The sequence below is a fragment of the Scardinius erythrophthalmus genome (genome assembly GCF_964197995.2).
Source record: "Scardinius erythrophthalmus genome assembly, chromosome: 21".
Classification (NCBI taxonomy): domain Eukaryota; kingdom Metazoa; phylum Chordata; class Actinopteri; order Cypriniformes; family Leuciscidae; genus Scardinius; species Scardinius erythrophthalmus.
The window spans coordinates 1,976,681-1,998,501 of NC_138241.1; the positions used below are offsets into that span (position 1 = coordinate 1,976,681).

Consider the following 21,821-nt stretch of genomic DNA (forward strand, 5'->3'; position numbering starts at 1 on the left):
TGGATGGAACATATGGCTGTAATAGATCTGAGAGGTATTTAGGAGCAGTGTTATTTAATGATTTAAAAACTAAAAGTAAAATCTTAAAATCAATTCTAAAACGAACTGGCAACCAGTGAAGGGAAGCTAATATAGGTGTACTGTGGTCCTGTTTGCGTGTCCTTGTTAATAGACGTGCAGCCGCATTTTGTACCCTCTGCAAACGTGTTAGAGATGCCTCACCAATGCCTACATAAAGACTATTACAATAGTCCAGGCGGGATGATATAAAAGCGACTTGAGAATGACTTGACAAATGACGGCACCTCCAAAGACCCAAGAGTATTTCGCCAGGACATTCAGAGGGCAGTGTTGAGGAACAACCTGAGGATGTAGTTGAGACTGTAACCAACACTGACTTGAGTCCTGTCTTGATTATAAGAGATACGGGATCAGCTCAATCATTCACATTGGGGAGTGTCCTGTTTTTACCCATTAACTGTTATGCCGGCATTGATGTGCTGGTACGCGGTATTGAGGTGGCTTGTGTTAATAACCATCTTCATCATGTTAACTTGAAGTCTGACCTTGTTAACGGACCTATTAAATTAGGATTATGCGAACAGTTGCCTATCGCGCTGCTGTTGAACTTGTCTTGGGAAACTTGTCTTTCCACCTTCTGTCATTGTACAAAACAACAGACAAATTGGGCACCAGCTGTCAATCAAAATAATGTCTTCCTTAGGTTTAGTAACCCCTGTAATAAGGTAGGTGGGAGTGTTTCAGAGTCAATATTTTCTAAATATGTCTCAACCAATAACCAATTTTTACGAAGTTGGATCTTCGCATTGCTTACCATCTGGTGAAGACTGGAAGACTGCTTTCAACACCCCCAGGGGTCATTCTGAATATCCGGTGATGCCAATGCCCTTACAGGCTCTCGTCAACGATGTGCTGAGCGACATCGTTTTGTCTGTAATATATCAGTTTTCTTGTGTAATCAGATATCTCCCATACACTGCTGAATTAGATCAATCACATGCTTGATAGCTTTCTAAATGACATCTTTACTTTCTTAACGTGAACTTCCATAAACATCCTGTCCCATTATGCATAGTACACTTACATCATAAAGATACAGACAATCATTCTAATACATGACAGTCTATTTGGATGATATATAGATTTTTTCTTCATCCTGCCAGGAACATACCTAGCTCATCAGACAGGTGCTTCAGAGGTTGCTGGAGAACGGGTTGTTTGTCAAGACCGAGAAATGCATCTTTCATGCAGTCTGTTCTATTCCTGGGGTACATCATTTCGTGCATGGATCCCGCCAAGATTCAGGCTGTGGTAAATTGGTCATTTTCGGATTCCCACAAGGCCCTGCAGAGGTTTCTGGGGTGTGCCATTTTATTTGCAATTGCAGCCAACTAGTCACCCCTCTTTTATTGTTGACCTCCACCAAGACTTTGTTTGTTTGGTCTGATGCAGCGGCGGCTGCTTTTTCCAATCTAAAGAGTCACTTTGTTTCGATCCCATTGTGGCAGCTCCTGATTCCTCTTGACAGTTTGTGGTTGAGGTTGATGCGACTGACGTGGGGGTAGGTGCAGTTCTTTCCCAGTGGTGCTCCGTGGACGGACAGATGCATCCTTGTGCGTTTTATTCCCATCGTTTATCTCCCGCAGAACGGAATTACGCCATTGGCAACTGGGAGTTGTTGGCAGTCAAGCTGGCCTTTGAGGAATGTCGTCACTGGTTAGAGTGTGGTTAGGAGGTGCCTTTTATCATCTGGACCGATCATAAGAACCTTGGGTATATTCAGTCCGCCAAGCAATTAAACTCCAGGCAGTCTCGGGGGGCTTTTATTTGTTGTTGGTTGTTTTAAATTCTCTATCTCTTATCATCCGTGTTCCAAGAACATCAAGCCCTATCCTGTATGTTTGATCTATCCGAGCTTCTGGTTTTCCCTGGTCCCATCCTATCTGAAGGTCTTGTGGTGGGCATGATGGTGTGGGAAATCTAATCGAAGGTCCGTGATATTTTACATGGGGTATTGCCTCCATCTCATTTTCCACTGGGTCGTTTGTTCAGGCCAGAGAGTTTACGTTCCGATGTCATTCAGCGTCACCCAGGAGTGAGTCGCACCATTTTCCTTACTAGGTAGCAGTTCTGGTGGCCATCCATCATCCGGGATGTGCACCAGTTTGTTTTCCAGTCAAGACTTCCAGTCAGCTTCCCGCTGAGTTCCTTGAACCACTTCCAGTGCCTTCGAGACCCTAGTCCAACATTTCGTTAGATTTTGTCATGGCCCTTCCCCCTCCCAGATAAACACAGTTGTCCTAAACGTAGTGGACCAGTTCTCGAAGGTGACTCCTTATATACCTCGGCCTAAATTACCCTCTGCCACAGAGACTGCGGTTGTGGTCGTTGATCACGTCTTTCGCATTCATGGCCTCCCGACGGATGTGGTCTCTGATGGGGACCCCAATTTATTTCCAATTTTGGAAAGAATTTTGTTGGTTGCTGGGGGCCACTGTTAGAGAAGCGGTCAATCTGAGAAGGCCAACCAAGACTTGGAGCGCTCATTGTGGTGTCTTACTTCACAGAACCCCTCCTCCTGGAGTCAGCAGCTCTCATGGATTGAGTACGTGCATAACGTGCCAGTGTCATCTACAGGCCTGTCACCATTTTGTCTGTCACGGTCCCCTCTGCTCACGCCTTTGTCCAAAGGTGTCGACACACATGGAGAAGGCCAGACAGATGCTTTTCCAGGAGGGTGCACGCACCAAGGTTAAGGCCGAATGCCACTGGTTGAAACCTACCATATATGTCGTCGGTCAAAAAGAGTGGCTTTCTTCCAGTGACATTCCTCTCGGCTCCGTTTGTAAGAAATTGCCTCCCAAATTCATTGGCCCATTTCCCATCACCAAGATTATTAGTCCGGTAGTTGTTCATCCAGACTTTTCATGTCTCCAAATTAAAGCCTGTTTGTCATCTTCCCCTTAATCAGTCTGCTCCAGTTTCTCCACCAATGCGTGTTGTAGACGAGGAACCAGTATATTCGGTTCATTGTATTCTGGACTCGAGGCTGAGGGGATGCGGTTTCCAGTAGTTGGTGGATTGGGAAGGTTACGGGTTACGGTTCCTGCGAGAGACATAAGACGCTTTACCACAGTCAGGCCGAACGGTTCTCATTGAGTAACCGTTCCATTCCGTGCCGATCCGGGCCAGCTGGTACGGTAACGGTTTCATTTTCCACTGTGGGGGTGATCTCTTTGGAATGTAATACAAACGCGTCAGTCACACAACGGTAACACAACGGTTTACTGATTATATGAGATGAAAATAGCGACCGCGTTATGGAGAATGATCCGCTATTGCTATTGAATTTTATTATTGCTTTGTTGACTTCACTTAAATAGCACGCTTAACCTGTCACAGTGTCTGGTTTGTGTTTCCCTGGGTAACCACTAGAGGTCCTCTTCCCCCACGGTGTCTTTCACTCATACTACATTTCCCATCATCCTGTTCTGTCACTCATTGATCATTGCACACAGCTGTTTCCCGTCACCTTGTTAGTTCTGTGTGTATATGTTTGTTTCTGTGATTGTTGTGGATTCCTTGTTTGATGTCCGCACACTTCCATGTTTCCATGCCTGTATTGTTTTGTGTTTTCTGGACTGCCTTTGTTGGATTTTTGACCTTTTGCCTGACTTGGATTATGATTACGGATTACCCTAATAAATTGCTATTGGATCTTACCTTCCTGTGTGTGCGTCGTGACATAACCAGCTATAGAGGTTGCCAGGCAACAGACAAGTGACCAGTCCTGAGAGGCGAGGTCACTTCACGGATTCTACCAGCACAGTTCGGCAAGGTTAGCTAACCATGCTTAGAATTCCGGGCCGATAACGGTTTGTAAACACGCCGTGCCGTACCAGGCTCAAGTGGAAACAACTGGAATGGTTCCTTACCATTCTAAGAACCGTTCTGCCCGACGGTGGAAAAGCGGATATATTGGATCACAGTCTCTGATTGATGACTACAATCAACAGTTAAATCGCCCTATGATCACCAGGAGACGATCTTAGGGGGAGGGGTACTGTCATGGTTCAGTTCTGTATTTTCATTGCTGTTGTCTTCCTATTGTGTCTGTCACCTTTGTGGGTGTGACTGACTCATTCAACATCGAAGCAGATTGTATACTAGGAATTAAGCCTTTCCCCGTTATGATTTGATTCACAGGACCGGACACCAGTTATCTTGCCAAGGAAAATCTTTATTCTTATATGTCAGGAGAGAAACTTGAGAAGATGTTGTATTCACGCCAGGTCTATGCGTTTCCGTGTTTCTCTGTCATAGTACAGTAAGATCGAACTTATATACACAACTGAGAGACTTATGAGTGAGCTATAATGCTTACAGTAGCCTGAGAAGCAGGCCATTTTGGTTGCAAGGCCCGCTTACCCTCCGACACGCATTAGCGGGGGTGAGGCCTCTGAGCTTTAGTGCTTAGATTGTTTGTTATTTCAAGAACAAGCAAACATTGGTCACATAGTGCAGTCGGCATGGCAGAGTCTGTGTGTGTGTGTGTGCTCGCCTGTTCGGGAAGTTGCAGTGACAGAAACAGTGACATTCCAATTTAAGTTTCAAGGGAGTAAAGCTTGTTTATGCCATTAAGAAAAGGAAAATCTGTCAAATAAATTTAGTTTTAAAGAAATGTTCATTTAAAAGCAGCGCTCATTAATCAGTGTATTACGGTACCATTAAAGATGCGCGCATCAACCGTCGCCGAATCCGCTGTTGAAGGTGACGATCATCCATTTATAATCACGCGTAACACAGAATAATTGAAATTTGACCATCGGATGCGGATACTTAAATCAGAGAAAGTTATTGGGGCGGGTGGATGATTTGTTTTTGGCTGCGGATTCGGGAGACGTTTGAGCTCATCCGCTTCATTAAAGCAGTCAGACTCTGCCTAAAGCAGAACAGCTCGCGGTGAAAACGGCTAACGTGGTTTATCAAGTTCGTGACATGAGCGCACACAGCGCGTGTCTTCTGCAGGTCGTGCTTACCAGGTTGTTCATCAAAGCCGAAATGTGCCCAGATGTAGGCTTTTAAAGGCATTTTTAATTGTCTTGCTCTCACGTCTCGCCTCCCTCTGCCATTGTATGCTACCAAAGCACGTACGCAACAAATGACGTCAGAAAACTGTCAGTACATTATAATCGTTATGGTCTATTACTGCATCGCGATGCATCGTCGTTATGGTCTATTACTGCATCGCGATGCATCGTAGAAACGATTAATTTCGACACCCCTATGGGGCGCACCCTACAACATTATCGCACTGCATCGTCCATTGTAGGCTATGGCGTGTTTGTACCAGGGGGCCGATGTTTCGGAAAAAACTGAAAGACCATCACCTGCTGTTAGCATTCCATTGACTCCCATTCATTTTGTCGTCACTTTGACAGCGAATAACTTTACATCTAAGGCGTTTGAAGACTCCATTTGTCCATTATTTATTTCTAAAGAAACACGAAAATGTATAAAAGGCTCCATTACCTTGTATCTTACGTTATGGCCCCGTAGAGGCAGTTTTGTAAAAGTAGGCTAACGATTGCGTCATAACCACGCAACTCTCTGTCGCACAGTAGAGAGATTACCGTATGGACAGGAGGAGAAGCTCGCGGGCAATCGGGGAGACGTGGAGGCAAAATGACAAAATAATTAATCAGAATACTTAGCAAAAGTGTCTCCTGCTCCTAGCTCATGGACAGCTCCTACTCACACTCTCCGTCTCGGCAAGTTTCGGAAGGGAATGATTCAGATTTCTCTCGGCACAGCTACTAGAAGACAGACGGGTTGCTCACGTCACATCTACGTCATCAAGCTCAGTGTGAGTCTGCGCAGTCGCTCAGCCATCAGGAAGAGAGAGCTTCTAATTGACTTCACTTTTCTCTGTTGAATCCAATGGGGTCGCTGTGTCCATTTCTTTTACTGTCTGTGGTTTGTACACATGCTTCAGACACCTGGACTCGTGAGGGTGTGGTTTCGTGTCAGCGGCCGACACAGCGTCTGCTTCCCTTTTCCTCAGAACCGGGTGACATGCGTAAGTAACCCCAGCTCAGCAGATACAGCACTTATATGACCAGCAGCTGAAATGACTAATTGTTTGACAGTAGGAAAAAATATGTTTCATTAGAGAAACAGTTATGAAGCAAAATGCTATGTAATTGTCATTTTGCCTGTCATGCAGATGTGTCCTTGAATCATCAATGACTCACAGCACACACGGTATCTTATCCTGACTGATGTAATGATTAACTATAAACATTATCAGTAGGCAGAAGATCACAATGTGAAAAAACACCTGTCTTACAGTATTTTGAAGAATTTAGGTTATATTTTATGCATATACATTGCCTATATTTGTTTCTTCAAACCCTAACCCTTGTTTGGGATCAACAGTCTTGTATCAGCTTTGAATTTAGACAGCATTTAGTGTGATGTTTTCGTTGTACAACATAAACCTAATCTAATCTATAAAGCAAGAATGTACAGATAATTATTAATTTCTTTATTTGTGTGTTTACTTTAGCAAGTACCTTGTCTTAAGGTCACGTTGTTAACTTGTTGCAACTTTTGTGGGATTAAAAATATCCAAAATAAATGTTATATATATATATATATATATATATATATATATTTTTTTTTTTTTTTTTATAAATGTTTTAGTTATACTTTATTTTGATATTCCCCCTGTAGACATTCTTTTGACTATAAATAATGTTTACATGTCAACTAACTCTCATTAGAGTAGACTGTTTGGGTTAGTAGAATAAGTTGACCTGTAGTTACTTGCAGTTAATAGAAAGTCTGTTGGTGGACCATCAAATAAAGTGTTTGCAATGTTTTAAATCAAACAAATTTATAGTAATTTCATGATTATAACCATAATATGTTTGTTTCATAAGACTGTCCATAAGTAGCCATCCTTTGTTTATCTTTCTTTAATGATTTTATAATGGCAGGAAACCCGACCTACAACAACAAAAGCAAGAGAAAAGAAAACGGAAAATAGCTGTTTCCTATTGTGTGTGTGTGTGTGTGTGTGTGTGTGAGTGTGTGTGAGTGTCCATCCCTCCCCCTCCTCACATGTACATAACCATGGTGCATCTGGACTTTAGACTGGTGAGTAATGAAAACTGAATAGTAATCTCTGGGCTGTTTCTTTTTCAACAAGTGGTGAAAGGTTAAATATGTAAGCATTTGTTCTGTCACACCAGACAGGACGCTCTGAGACGACACCGCCGCTCCGTTCATTCGGCCGATGTGGGGGACCTCTCTCAGAAGACCAGAGGTCAGGTTAGGAAGAACAGCACAGATCAACTCCAGGTTTACGTGACGTCTCCACAAGAGTAATAACTTCAGCGCTGAGAGAATCAGTGGAGGAGAAGCATCGTCTGTGTTCGCTGCTGGTCAGTGGGATGGAAGAAACATGTCTGCGGCTTTAGAGAAATACTGCGGCTCCGTGTTCTGGGTGAGCTTCTTCAGCTTTCTAAGTTCTGAATGATAATACAGTCAGATTCTACAATACAACAGGCTACAGTCATGGGAAATCCATAAAAAGAGAGACCAAATTATATTTTATACAGCTAAGAGTCAAATTATATTGCTGGGACGCATCAGAATATGACCTTACTTTATGTGCTCTACACAAAATGCAGCCCTAAATGGTATGAATTAAACGTTTTTAATTTATTATTATTTTGTAAAAGATTATTTTGTTTCCTATGACAACTGACATTGGCTCTGAGCAAGATTATTATTGTTAACTAAAACTATTTCAAAACATTTCTGTTCATTCATGAAATAAAGCTGAAATAAAATAAAATATAAATATTATTTGAAAAACTTAAAAAGTAAACGAAAATTAGAAATGTTGCCTCGGCAATAAACTGAAATGCGCTGAAGTTGAAGCACTCAAATTATTAACTGGAAATAAATAAAAATACAAATAAATTAAACCTAAATAGCAATATTATACATTGTATAATGCATTGTGCAATACGTTGACAAAAGCACATAACAAAATGACTAAACTTTAAACTAGAATGAATGTGAAAATTAAAAATATAAAATAAAAGCTATTTCTTTAGCCTATTAATAAGACGTAAATTAACACTGGTTCTGATCAGTATGTGGATTTGATGCAAATTATTTCAAGAAAATGTAAAATGAATTAAGTCTTAGGCATAATTATTGTAAATTAAAGTTGTTTTAATGAAAGTGATTTTATTTTTATTTTTAAAGACAAATTTAATAGACTAATAGCCAGAATTACATTTCCATTTATTAATTTAGCAGACTCACAAAAGATTTTGAAATAATCATTGAAAGCAGATTAAGCTATATATATATATATATATATATATATATATATATATATATATATATATATATATATATATATATATATATATATATATATTCACTAGATCCATTCTTTGATTCTTTTTTTGTTAACAAGAAAAGGTAACAAAAGGTAAACAAAGAATTAGATAATGGATCTAGTGTTAATCATGGAAGAATGAAAGACAGAGACAGTTATGGAGTTGTTTATATATATGGTGCCATATACAAAATTTGACATGCAATGCTCAGTATGTCCAGATGTTTACCTAGTATACTTCATTTTATACTTCATGTTCAAAGATACATTAGAAAACACGTTAGCCTACGTTAGAAAAGAGTTTATAGGTAAAAGGTAATTTATGAAAACAGAACAAAAAAACATTCTGTTAGACCATGACATTGCATTATGATAGTAGCCTAATAAAAGTCCTTGAGTCACACCGTGTTTTCTGAGAGTAACTACAATAACAGATTTAATCATTGACAGTCTCACAGACTCAGCAACATCAGGATGACTTCTGCTCCGAGTTGAACTCCTGCCCGTGTGTCTGATTCGTCATGTCATGCCTTGATTTATACTAGGCCTGCGCCGGAGCCTCTACTATAGACGACGTGTTGGTTTTCATTTACACTTCTGCGTCGTTGTCCGCGATGACGCGCAATTGCACATGCAGAGGGAGCAGAACGCGTAGAATTGACGCGTTGTAACATTTTGGAGAGGTGCGTGTCAGGGTGCGCGCGCTACACACAGCCTCCGACGCAGCTACAGCGGGAGTTCGACGCAGACGTATAAATTGGGTTTAACGTGTGTGTGTGTGTGTGTGTCAGAATGCCTCGTACCTGCAGCGCCCGGACCCGGACCTGCCGGTGTGTGTGGAGAGGACGGTCCTGGTCTGGTTCCCCTTGCTCTTCCTCTGGCTCTGCGCTCCCTGGCACTTCACTAGTTTCTGCAAGAAATCTGCCAAAGCTCCGGTCTCACGACTCTACATCTGCAAACAGGTGAAATCTGATCAGATATCATTCATTTCACAACAAGGAAACACTTTATTTTACAGTGTCCTTGTTACATGTTACATTTATTTACCATATAATAACAGTAAATGATAAATAATTGCATGCAACTAACCCTCAACCCAATCCTAATCATACCCAAACTATACAGTAAGTACATGTAGTTGCTTAATATTACTCAGTACTTAAATATATAATTACACTGTAACAATGACACCTTAAAATAAAGTGTAACCCACAACAACCATATTTTTAAAACACAGTCAAATAAATTGTGGAAACTTCTTACTTTAGTTGCATGTTCTCAGTTCTGTAGGAACAATATCGCTGGATTCACTTTCAGAACGATTTTGTTCGAGCTGACAGCCAATCAGAATCCACCCTGCTTTAACGAGCTCGAGCGTTTAAAGAGACAGCGCACTTATAATAAACAGAACGATATTGTGTGGTAATGTAATTATAGTTATAGTTATCGTTCTTAATGTGAATAGGCCTCTACAGTCCATGTCCACTGGCGCAGAAACCTGTTCGATAATCAGAAGTGAACATCCTAGCATCCTCTCAAGTGCCAGGACATAATCCTACTAATGTAAACATACAAAAATACAAAAAGTGTTACTAACAAATGTTATATGTTTAAGTGCATCTTTACAATCCATTATCTTACATTAATTAAAACTATCTTTTATAACCTTTTAAAATAATAGTGAATCAGTTTATACATCAAGCCACAAAAACATTTGACATTCATGGACTCTTACTCATTCATTCCTTTGAGATTTTTATTTTGTTTGATTTTTTTTTTTGGGGGGGGGGGGGGGGGAATATCATTTCTGAGCTCATTTTTGAGTGCAGATCCTAGTTTTCCCGGTCTAATGTTTGGACGGATGCCCCTGGTTGGCTTGTTTAGGTTTGTGTATGAACGCCACGCTGTTCGTCACATTGTTCACTCGAACTCATTGTTATTTGGGTCCCTCAGGTTGTGTGTGGGCTGCTGTTCCTGACAGCCGTAGCGGAGTTAGCGCTCACTCTGGGAGAGGATTATGGGCCGTCGAGTGAATCCGCTGCGCAGAAACACCCAGCAGTGTTTTACACCAACCCTGTTCTCTTCGCAGTTTCATGGGTACGTTCATCAGTCCTGCAGGCATCCAAACACACACAGAGGCACTGGATGAATGCTCAGATCAGGTGTGTGTGTGTGTGTGTGCAGATAGTGGTGATGTTGTGCCAGGAGTCGATGCGGCGCCGGGTGAAGTCTGTGGACTCCGCGAGCCTGTTCCTCTTCTGGATCCTTCAGGTGCTGTGTGCGGTTTTCCAGTTCCAGACGTTACTGAGGGAGGCGCTGGCGCAGGTACACACAACACTCAGATAACCAGATACTGGACATGTTCAGTTCGGTGGCAGCAGTTTTACATCATGCCATTTCCTTTAGAAATAAAATCTTTGTTAGTATGTGCTGCACATTTACAAATAGAATTTCGATCAGGCAACAAAATAGCATCCATCAAATTTGATATTAACCCAGCATGAAAGATAGGTCGACCATCTGATCATGAGCAACCAAAATCATGAGCAACCGCAAACGAATTACGATAATCTGTGTAAATAATCACTCATTTTCCTTTCGTTAATGTCCAGGCTTCAGTTAAAGCCACTAGATCAGCTCCTTAAGCAGAGTAATTAATGCCAACGGCCCGGAGACTAACACTTCAGATCCAGGGCTCACTGCCTATCTTGCCCCATTCAGGCACAACCAACTACAAACAACACACTCTCACAGTTTTCGAGTCTCGTGTCTGTCCGGTCAGGTCGTGGTGTACGGACATAATCAAGGATAGTCAAACAGCAGTGATGTTCCCGTCCTCCTCCTCTGTTCACCCACTGGCTTTTCACAAATGTGACTGGGCTCTCTTGATAATGTTTATGGTGACTTAGCCAATTTGTCACTTTTTTTATGCAGTCAAGTCTATTATTTTACATTTATCATTCTGATCACACATAGTTGACTATTTAAGTTTAGACTATATATTTCCTAGACAAGGGTTTTTAACCCATGATGGACTCAATCTTCAATTTCCCAATTCCAACATATGGAATCATATTAATCCAGAGAGTAATTCAAATAAACATCATAAATGACAAAAGTAGTCATAATTACCAGTAGGAGACAGAGCTGGATAACTGATAAAGCTCGTCCCATGCTCTGCATCATCTTTTCATCGGATTCACTCAGAATTAACCACTTCTTTAAAGTTTTGTCGTTTCACGTAACCCATCTGTAATGATAAAACAATATTCTTTTTTATGTATTACCTACTTTTACATGGCCTCTTAACCAGTTCAAAATAATGTCTGTTCATTATTCATTTGTTTTTTGTAAAAGAGTCATTTGGGTTGTTTTGGTTCTAAAATCATTTCTTTGTTTTGTTCAAGTTTTAGCAGATAATAGTCAGACATAGCTCCACTCAAACTTTACACACGAATGATCAACAGCCTCTTAAGACTCTAACTTAGACACAACGTAATATTAAATTCCCTACAATATACAACTCTCAAATTAAACCCCTTACGACAATCTAAAATACGTTATTCAAGTAACATTTCTAAGGTTATCTTTAGTTTAAATGCTAGATTCACTTAATCTTTGTTATCCAGATTTTCTCTATGATTTTTTTCTCAGAAGATCCAAGATTTTTCTCTCTTTAGTCTTTATAAACAGTCTTCATCTTTAGCCATCACCATGCCTTGGTCATTATCCTATTCACCTTATTTTCCATGACAACAAGGGCGGCGCCATTACGCTCATTTTGTCATCTTACTTCCGGCTGAGCGGGACTTCAACTTCCGACTGAAAGGACCTACGCTAGTTTCTAGCATAATTCTATAGTTGTAACGGTAAAATATGTTCAGTATTATATGCTCAGTTAGGGGCTGACATAACAATTGGATTAAGAGGATAAAACAATTTAACCAACGGTGTTACGAACACAATATAGGCTAAAGCGATCGGAATGTTGTGGTGTACTTTACGATTTACACATGGAGCACCTGAGGCAATGGCGGAAGGCGCTAAACTTGAAGTGCTCACCCAAGCGCTGTGTGTTCGTACCATGTGTGTTATATGTGTGTTCGTACCATTTTATGGACGGGGAGCAGACTGACGAACGAACACCCTTTTACCCCGAGTAAAGGCTCGGCTACGATGTTCTGGTAAAGAAGTCCCGCTGGGTGCTGAACAGGTTGTCAGATTCAGGTAAGCTACCTAACTGTTGTTACCTAACTTACCTATCTATGTGCTTGTTAGCCTAACGTTAGATGAAGTCCGTTCTATGAATACATTTAAGATTAGTAACGAGCCGTTCACAAAATACAACGAATCTTGCATGATTACCATTGGCCACCTATATGTCATATTTCTTATATTTCGTTTACTTTTTTATATGGACCTAAGGGTCTGAAATAAAGAATGAATGAATATTCACGATAGTACAGTATATTATGGTACATTACAGTCTTACAATAGCTCACATTATTCCTGTAAGGAGGCCAGCTAGCTTCATCTCTCACTCAGATATTGATTTTGACCTACGGCGAGTTAGGAGATTGTGTGTATACTGTCTCTTTTTTAATGCATCTCTCTTTTTCACACTGTTCTAAGTATGAGTGCCATCATAAATTAATTAATTCTCATGATCTATTTTAAGTACTAATGTAAAAATGTTTATGGTTATATTATTTCCTTAGATCATCGATGAGCGTCAGTGTTGCAGTGGACAACTGTGAGGATGATCACAGCCCCAGACCTGTGATGCAGACACACAATGGGAGGATCCATCCGTCTCTGACCCAACTACACTTCAAAATCTCAACTCAACCTGAAGCCAACTACATCTGAAATGGTCACACAATACGTTGAGCCAGTGCCATAGTACATAACTCTGCTGAGAAACGACCACCTTTGTCAGCTCTACACAGGGTCGACATTGATGCATTCCACTCAGTTGCCGAGCACCTTACCAGTTCACACACCAACAGCTTTCAGCTACACACTTGGTATCAGCTCCTGATGAAGCTGCGTCTTAAAGGGATAGTTCACCCAAAAATGAAAATTCTGTCAGTAATTACTCACCCTCATGTTGTTCCAACCCCGTAAGACCTTCGTTCATCTTCGAAACACAAATTAAGATATTTTTGATTAAACTGAGAGCTGTCTCACTCCTCCATTTTTTTTTTGTGTTCCGAAGATGAACGAAGGTCTTACGGGGTTGGAACAACATGAGGGTGAGTAATTACTGACAGAGTTTTCAGTTTTGGGTGAACTAACCCTTTAATTTATTGCAGGGTGATCTTGCTGAAAGGTTTGGTGTTTCTCAGTCCATTGTAAGCAAGGTGATTTCGTGTTTGCGTGACATCATGGAGGAGAAGTGTTTCAGAGAGCAGTGTCCAAACACAACATGTAGAGCACAATATATCAAAATATCGCAAATGTATATATTGCAATATGCATAATTTTTTTTTTTTTTTTTGCTTTAATAAGCATTAATCAGTTTATATAATTCATACAGTGAAAAACTAAGCAGTGTTTTACTTTTACATTTGATTATTCAGTTTCTGTTGTTAAATAGACCTAATGTAGGATAACCTGAACCCTGTGGTTTACACTGATGTTAAAATAACACATCTTATATACAGTAAAACACTGATGTTCACTTTCACAAGTTGAAGGGATGTTTTCTTGTTACAAAAAGAATGTGAAACACGTATGTAGGTTATATAATTTTAAATCTAATTTAAGTTAATTTTATATACTTTAAGCATTATCATATCGCATATCGAATATCGCATTGTTTAATGAGTTATCGCATATCGCATTTTTCTTCAATAACTTAATAACTTCGTCCAGGCAATGAAATAATGGCAGACAGAGGCTTCACCATTACCGATCTCCTCTATGAAAGGAAGGTGAAACTTGTCCTCCTTGTGAATCTTGTAAAACAGATGTTACCTGTTGTGAATATAGTTATTTTTTATAAACCTTTACAATGTGCCCAGATGTTACCTGTTATGAAGTTTTTTTATAAACCTTTACAATGTGACCAGATTTTACCTGTCAGTTATTTATTATAAAACAAAATAATGTGAGCTCTGTAGATTCCCCTTAAAACTTAAATGAATTAAGTCTTATAGTTAGAAGGAATAAGTCACGTCAAGTTTGCAAATGAATACCATCTTGGTTTATTACTTATGAAATTTAAATGGTAAAATGTTTCTACATGAAGGTCAGTAGAAGGTGTCTCTAGCTTCCTGAAAACATCAAACACTTCTTACAACTGATTTTACTCAACTTTAATCGTTCATATAACCAATTACCTAATCTCCTATACTTAACCCTAAATATTCTAATTCCTTATTATTTACAAATATTTTTGTATTGCTGCTCCATCAACTCCTTCTGACAGGAGGACGTAGTTAAATATTCCCATAGGTTAACGTTACCGCTGGCAACGTTAACAATGACGATGGATGAGACAATGTGAGACGAACTGATAGCTACGAAGTTTTCTCCGTGCTCCCAATTTAAAACATTTACGGTATTAACGTTATTAGTCATTTTGATAAAGTTTCGGCTAACTATAAACAATCTTCTAACGACTGAAATAGCTACCGGATGTGCCGTGTCAGTTTAGCGGAAGTCGGATGACAAAATGCGGAAGCGCGAAGTATTAAAAGTGGGCGGGGCGGAATAAGGTGAATACTATGTCTAATGACCTGCAGGAGTAAAACTCTGATATAGACATATTAGTTCAATATCAACACTTCTATACAGTTTTCTTCTCACCCATTAGGCAACCAACATCATGTTCCTCATGTAAATGAAGTTTTGTTACTGTCTCCACCACAAATAATGACAGTCACCTCATGGTCTCAGCTGGCTCTTAAAAGTTAATTCCCATTAGCTCTTTATCTCTAATCTCCATCAGGGTGTTGTCCTCTGGCATAGTTGCAGACACTCGTCACGATGAAAAACAAGCAATCCAATGAATGTGGTTTCTGGTGAGTGGAATGGAGGAACTCACATTTCTGGGTCAGACTGCCGTAACTCCTCACAGCTCATCTCCCCTTTAATGATGTAATGCTGTAATGATGTCATTAAAGTCATCCGCTCCACTCTCAAACCCATCCCACATAACACACCTCCATCAGGAGATGCCCAGTGTCGGCGTGACCCCCTGCCTTAGGTTGCCCTCTGTTTGGCCAAAGAGGATCTCACCCGTCGTTGGGAAATCACCGCTAACCGCTCTTTCCCATCATGAAATCAGTTTTCTTCAACAGAATCGGGTGTTTTCTGGAGCTTAGGGAAGGCACATTCAAGAGCCACCAGAGCCACTGGGGTTGCATAGTGTTAAAACGGCGAGACAAGTTAATAACAGCAGTGTTTAATCACTAAATCTGTTAAACCTCTTCAAATTAGCAAAATATCAGTGAATTTAGATCCCATCCGTCTATCCAGTGCACATCTACGTCTGTAGCCGGAGCTGAAGCATTTAAATATAAATTGCCTTCTGAATGTATACAATCTAAACTGTCTGTAGCATGACTTCTTTTAACATCTCCGTGTCTATGATTTTCAACTGAAACACTGTGCTTTACTATAAATAGCTCATTATCAGTCATGACACAGGCTCAGATAACAGCTGACTTTGATGAGAGGGTCATTCAGGACTGGAGCTCTGTCTTTTCATAAACTTGTGTCATTTTCATTCTACTGTCTTTTTAACTCTAGATTTGTAATCATATATTTTAATTGCTCTTAACTTGAAATATTTGAGTAAGCTAATTCATACACAACTTAGAATTTTCATGTAATCTCAACTTAAATATTTTTAGTAGTGGAAACTTGACTAGCTTTAACCAGCTAATTCAAAAAATGCTACCTTGCTAATTGATGACATAATGCTTTGATAGTGTAATGATTTAGTTCACTGGAGGCAAGTAGAAGTGAGAACCCAAATGATATTTATTAACAAAACGAGATCAAACATGAAACGAAGGCATGACGAGGCATTAAATTGGACACTCAAAACAAGAACAAGAGCAAGAAACAATCAATACTCGACAAAGACACAGAGCAAACACGAGGGCTTAAATACACAGACTAATTACAAGACAAGGAACACCTGTGAACAATGATCAGACTAACCAATGACAAGACACATGGCAGGATCACATGACAAACAGGGAATCACATGACAAGACACAGAAACATGACAATGACAAGAAGAAGAAACAAAACCCAAAACGTGACAGATAGCATTAGCATAGCATAGCACTCGATGAATGAGCACAGCAATTTAAAACATTTAACGTACACTGTTCTCAAACCAAGCTCAACAGAAACTCTTCTAAACTAGCAGAACAAAACATTAAACACATTTTTCCCACTCTTTAAGTGTCATGGCAAAGCATGCTGTTTCAGTTAAATTTAAGTTTGTCTAAATTAAAAGAAACAAGTTCAGAGAACTCAAAACAATGAAACAATTCAGCTTACTTAAAGGGATAGTTCACCCAAAAATGAAAATTCTGTCATCATTTACTCTCCCTCAAGTTGTTTCAAACCTGTATGACTTTCTTTCTTCTGCAGAACACAAAAGAAGATATTTTGAAAAATGTCTGTAACCAAACAGTTGTTGGACCCCATTGACTTCCAATGTATTTTTTTTTCCTACTATGGAAGTCAATGGGGTCCAACAACTGTTTGGTTACAGACATTTTTCTAAATATCTTCTTTTGTGTTCTGCAGAAGAAAGAAAGTCATACAGGTTTGAAACAACTTGAGGGAGAGTAAATGATGACAGAATTTTCATTTTTGGGTGAACTATCCCTTTAAACAAGGGTCAGTTTTGTGAACTCAAAAAACCCCTGAAAGTTCTAAATAAAAGTTAATTTGATGGAACTAATTTGTATAATTTAAGTTGTCCCCACTCAAACCAATTAATTATTTTGAGCGTTAAGTCCAGTTCCACATGTACTTATTAGTGATTACAAGAACTGTGTAATAACTAGGCACTGAACCACGATCATCAAATATGATCGCCAGGCTTTTGAGGAAGGTTTATTTGTTCATCTCTCAATCATCATTGTATTGCATTATGTTTTAAAACATAAAACTGAGCATTTAAATATCATCTTACTAAGACATATTATTGGCAGATATTTATATTTATATGCATTTTATGCAAGTATCTGCTGTACTGTTATAAAGATCTCATTGATTTACATTACAGAATTTCATCTTACTTTTTGTCCACATAAATAAATATATAATTCTCCTCCATATTCTCACTATATCAGGCTATATAAGCCGTGAAAAAACTGATGTATCAAATATGAATCTCAACATAAAACACATATGCAAACTTTTTCTCAGTTAAGGTTGAATAAATTGTTCCATAAAAAAAAAAGAAAAAAAAAAAAAGATTTTCTGACTATAATTTCATATGTCAGGCGTTACAGGGTTAATAATGACACGGATATATGCACTAGTAATTAGGAGTGTCACTACACCAAAAAATTATAAACTAGACACTTTACAAATGTCATAATCCTAAATATCACCACAAAGCAAATCACTAACTTCATCTTTCCCTGCATACATATACTCACATATTTACTGGATAGAAAATCTCATCTGGTTTATTGCGTTTGTATTGCCGTCAAATGTAAACTCATAAATTTGTCCAGCTCTCGAACAAACATAATGAATTTCTGTAAAGCCACTTTGAGACTGTGTGTATAATGAAAAGAGCTATATAATCAAATTGTCGGTAATATTGACAAATGCTGTAAAACATTGTTGACACAGTGTGACTAACGCATCAGCGGTTTCCCTCAGGATGAAGTGTCGGATGTCCCACGGTTTTCCCTGTTCTACATCAGTTATGGACTGCAGATCATCGCTCTGGTTTTATCAGCCATCGCTGACCTTTCACCCGAAGTTAAAAGACTTTCACAAACGGTACAGAAAGCGTGCGAGAAATGCCACTTGTGATGTCACTTGTAATAAACGTATATTTTTCAAATGTACTTTCTCTAATTCTTCACAGAATCCCGAAGCAAAAGCAACGTTCCTCAGCAGAATCACCTTTAACTGGTTCAACAGGTGGATCTGAGTTTACTGTGTTCCTTATCTGGTGTTTTACTGATTAGACTGTCTGCCGATGACTTTCTGCAGCCACTGTTGTGTCTATATGACACACAAATTATGTGTAGATTATATATATATATATACACACATACAGTCAAACCAAAAATTATTCAGACCCCATATGAAGAGTTCAGATGCAAACGCCTTTTAGTGCATCTGAAAGTTTCTTCTAGAATGATCATTTTTATCAAGCTTGTATATTTAAGTTCAGTAATTTCCCTTAAATGGCAATGAAAATGACTTAATTGTCATTTAAGTGAAATTACTGAACTTAAATATACGAGCTTGATTAAAATGATCATTCTAGAAGAAAATGGCACTTAGAGGCTTTTGCATCTGAACTCTTCATATATAATTTGAGATATTTTTTGACTAGAGAGTGCAGGACACTATAGTTCATTTCTGTAAGTGAGGAGAGCAAGGTGTCTGAATAAACTGTGGTTTGCCTGTGTGTGTGTATGTGTGTGTGTGTTCTGCGTAACAGCCTTGTAAATGTTTCTCCTCAGCATGGTCATCAAGGGCTATAAGAAGCCTCTGGTTCAGGAGGACATGTGGGATCTGAACGAGGAAGACTCCACTCACTCCATCTGTCAGAACTTCGAGGGCATTATGACGAAAGAGCTGAGCAAGGCTCGTGCCGTCTTACAGAAGAAGCGAAGCAAGCGACCGGCTCGTGACGAGGGTCAGAACGGCTTGGCCAAAGGAGTCAGTCAGGATGCTCTAGTTATGGTAAGAGAGTCTGTTCCTGGATCAGTGTTCACAGCTCCTTGCTTTACTGTTCATTATTAGTGTTGGTTTGCATTTCACAGACTGAAAAACACTTAAACTTTAGACCAACTTAAAAAAAAAATAATCTCAATTTATGTTTTGGGTTCAAACCTTTAATTCTGATGAAATATCTACAAATATAAACAAGAACAACTAAAAAAATATACTTTTTAATTAGGAGAAAAGATTTAGTTTAATTAATATAAATAAGACCTTAATGTTTGTTGCGATGTCTTTTTAAAATATGCGTCATATTTTCTGTTTAGTACTGACAACGAAAGAAATATGAAGAAAACCCACAATAATTTCAGCAGAAAGTAAAACTGTGAAGAGAAAATACTATTTAATCGAAATTGTGTCTTTCATTTTCTTTCTTTCTGTCATGGTAACTCATTGTTTGATTGACTAGTGTTTTGTGATTACCTGTTTTGTATTGAGTTGATTATCGAGCTTAAAGGGATAGTTCACCCAAAAATGAGAATTAGTCCTTGATTTACTCACCCTGAAGTCATCCTAGGTGTGTATGACATTCTTCTTTCAGACGAACACAATCAGAGTTATATTAAAAAATATCCTGGCTCTTCCAAGCTTTATAATGGCTTTTTCTGTTTTGAAGTCCATAAAAGTGCAGAAGGCCTTTATTGAGCCGTGTGGAGCACTTTTATGATGGACAGATGCACTTTTATGATGGACAGATGCACTTTTATGATGGACAGATGCACTTTTATGATGGACAGATGCACTTTTATGATGGACAGATGCACTTTTATCATGGACAGATGCACTTTTATGATGGACAGATGCACTTTTATGATGGACAGATGCACTTTTATGATGGATAGATGCACTTTTATGATTAATAGATGCACTTTTATGATGGACAGATGCACTTTTATGATGGACAGATGCACTTTTATGATGATAGATGCACTTTTATGATGGACAGATGCACTTTTATGATGGACAGATGCACTTTTATGATTAATAGATGCACTTTTATGATTAATAGATGCACTTTTATGATGGACAGATGCACTTTTATGATGGACAGATGCACTTTTATGATGGACAGATGCACTTTTATGATGGACAGATGCACTTTTATCATGGACAGATGCACTTTTATGATGGACAGATGCACTTTTATGATGGACAGATGCACTTTTATGATGGATAGATGCACTTTTATGATTAATAGATGCACTTTTATGATGGACAGATGCACTTTTATGATGGGCAGATGCACTTTTATGATGATAGATGCACTTTTATGATGGACAGATGCACTTTTATGATGGACAGATGCACTTTTATGATTAATAGATGCACTTTTATGATGGACAGATGCACTTTTATGATGGACAGATGCACTTTTATGATGGACAGATGCACTTTTATGATTAATAGATGCACTTTTATGATGGACAGATGCACTTTTATGATGGACAGATGCACTTTTATCATGGATAGATGCACTTTTATGATTAATAGATGCACTTTTATGATGGACAGATGCACTTTTATGATGGACAGATGCACTTTTATGATGGACAGATGCACTTTTATGATTAATAGATGCACTTTTATGATGACAGATGCACTTTTATGATGGATAGATGCACTTTTATGATGGACAGATGCACTTTTATGATGGACAGATGCACTTTTATGATGGACAGATGCACTTTTATGATGATAGATGCACTTTTATGATGGATAGATGCATTTTTATGATGGATAGATGCACTTTTATGATGGATAGATGCACTTTTATGATGGATAGATGCACTTTTATGATGGATAGATTAACTTTTATGATGGATAGATGCACTTTTATGATGGATAGATGCACTTTTATGATTAATAGATGCACTTTTATGATGGATAATGCACTTTTATGATTAATAGATGCACTTTTATGATGGATAGATGCACTTTTATGACGGATAGATGCACTTTTATGATGGATAGATGCACTTTTATGATGGATAGATGTACTTTTATGACGGACAGATGCACTTTTATGACGGACAGATGCACTTTTATGACGGACAGATGCACTTTTATGATGGACAGATGCACTTTTATGACGGATAGATGCACTTTTATAATGGATAGATGCACTTTTATGACGGACAGATGCACTTTTATGATGGACAGATGCACTTTTATGACGGATAGATGCACTTTTATAATGGATAGATGCACTTTTTTGACGGATAGATGCACTTTTATGATGGATAGATGCACTTTTATGATGGATAGATGCACTTTTATGATGGATAGATGCACTTTTATGATGGACAGATGCACTTTTATGATGGATAGATGCACTTTTATGATGGACAGATGCACTTTTATGATGATAGATGCACTTTTATGATGGACAGATGCACTTTTATGATGGATAGATGCACTTGTATGATGATAG

General features: G+C 38.8%; 1 protein-coding gene across 3 annotated transcripts in view; it reads left to right on the forward strand.

Annotated features, from left to right (window-relative positions):
• Positions 1-7,184: 7,184 nt before the first annotated feature.
• The window catches only part of abcc2 (ATP binding cassette subfamily C member 2), a 44,443-nt gene continuing 29,806 nt past the window's right edge, over positions 7,185-21,821 (forward strand). Inside the window, exons 1-7 of one of the 3 annotated variants that reach the window (XM_081351725.1) lie at positions 7,185-7,531; positions 9,235-9,405; positions 10,397-10,540; positions 10,628-10,768; positions 18,311-18,433; positions 18,522-18,577; positions 19,129-19,351. In XM_081351725.1, the coding sequence (XP_081207851.1) occupies positions 7,490-7,531; positions 9,235-9,405; positions 10,397-10,540; positions 10,628-10,768; positions 18,311-18,433; positions 18,522-18,577; positions 19,129-19,351 (900 nt within the window). In that variant the 5' untranslated portion in view covers positions 7,185-7,489. Of the gene's footprint in view, positions 7,532-9,234; positions 9,406-10,396; positions 10,541-10,627; positions 10,769-12,229; positions 12,671-13,161; positions 13,317-18,310; positions 18,434-18,521; positions 18,578-19,128; positions 19,352-21,821 lie in introns of those variants that run through there. The other 2 variants (XM_081351726.1, XM_081351727.1) reach the window with 2 other exon arrangements.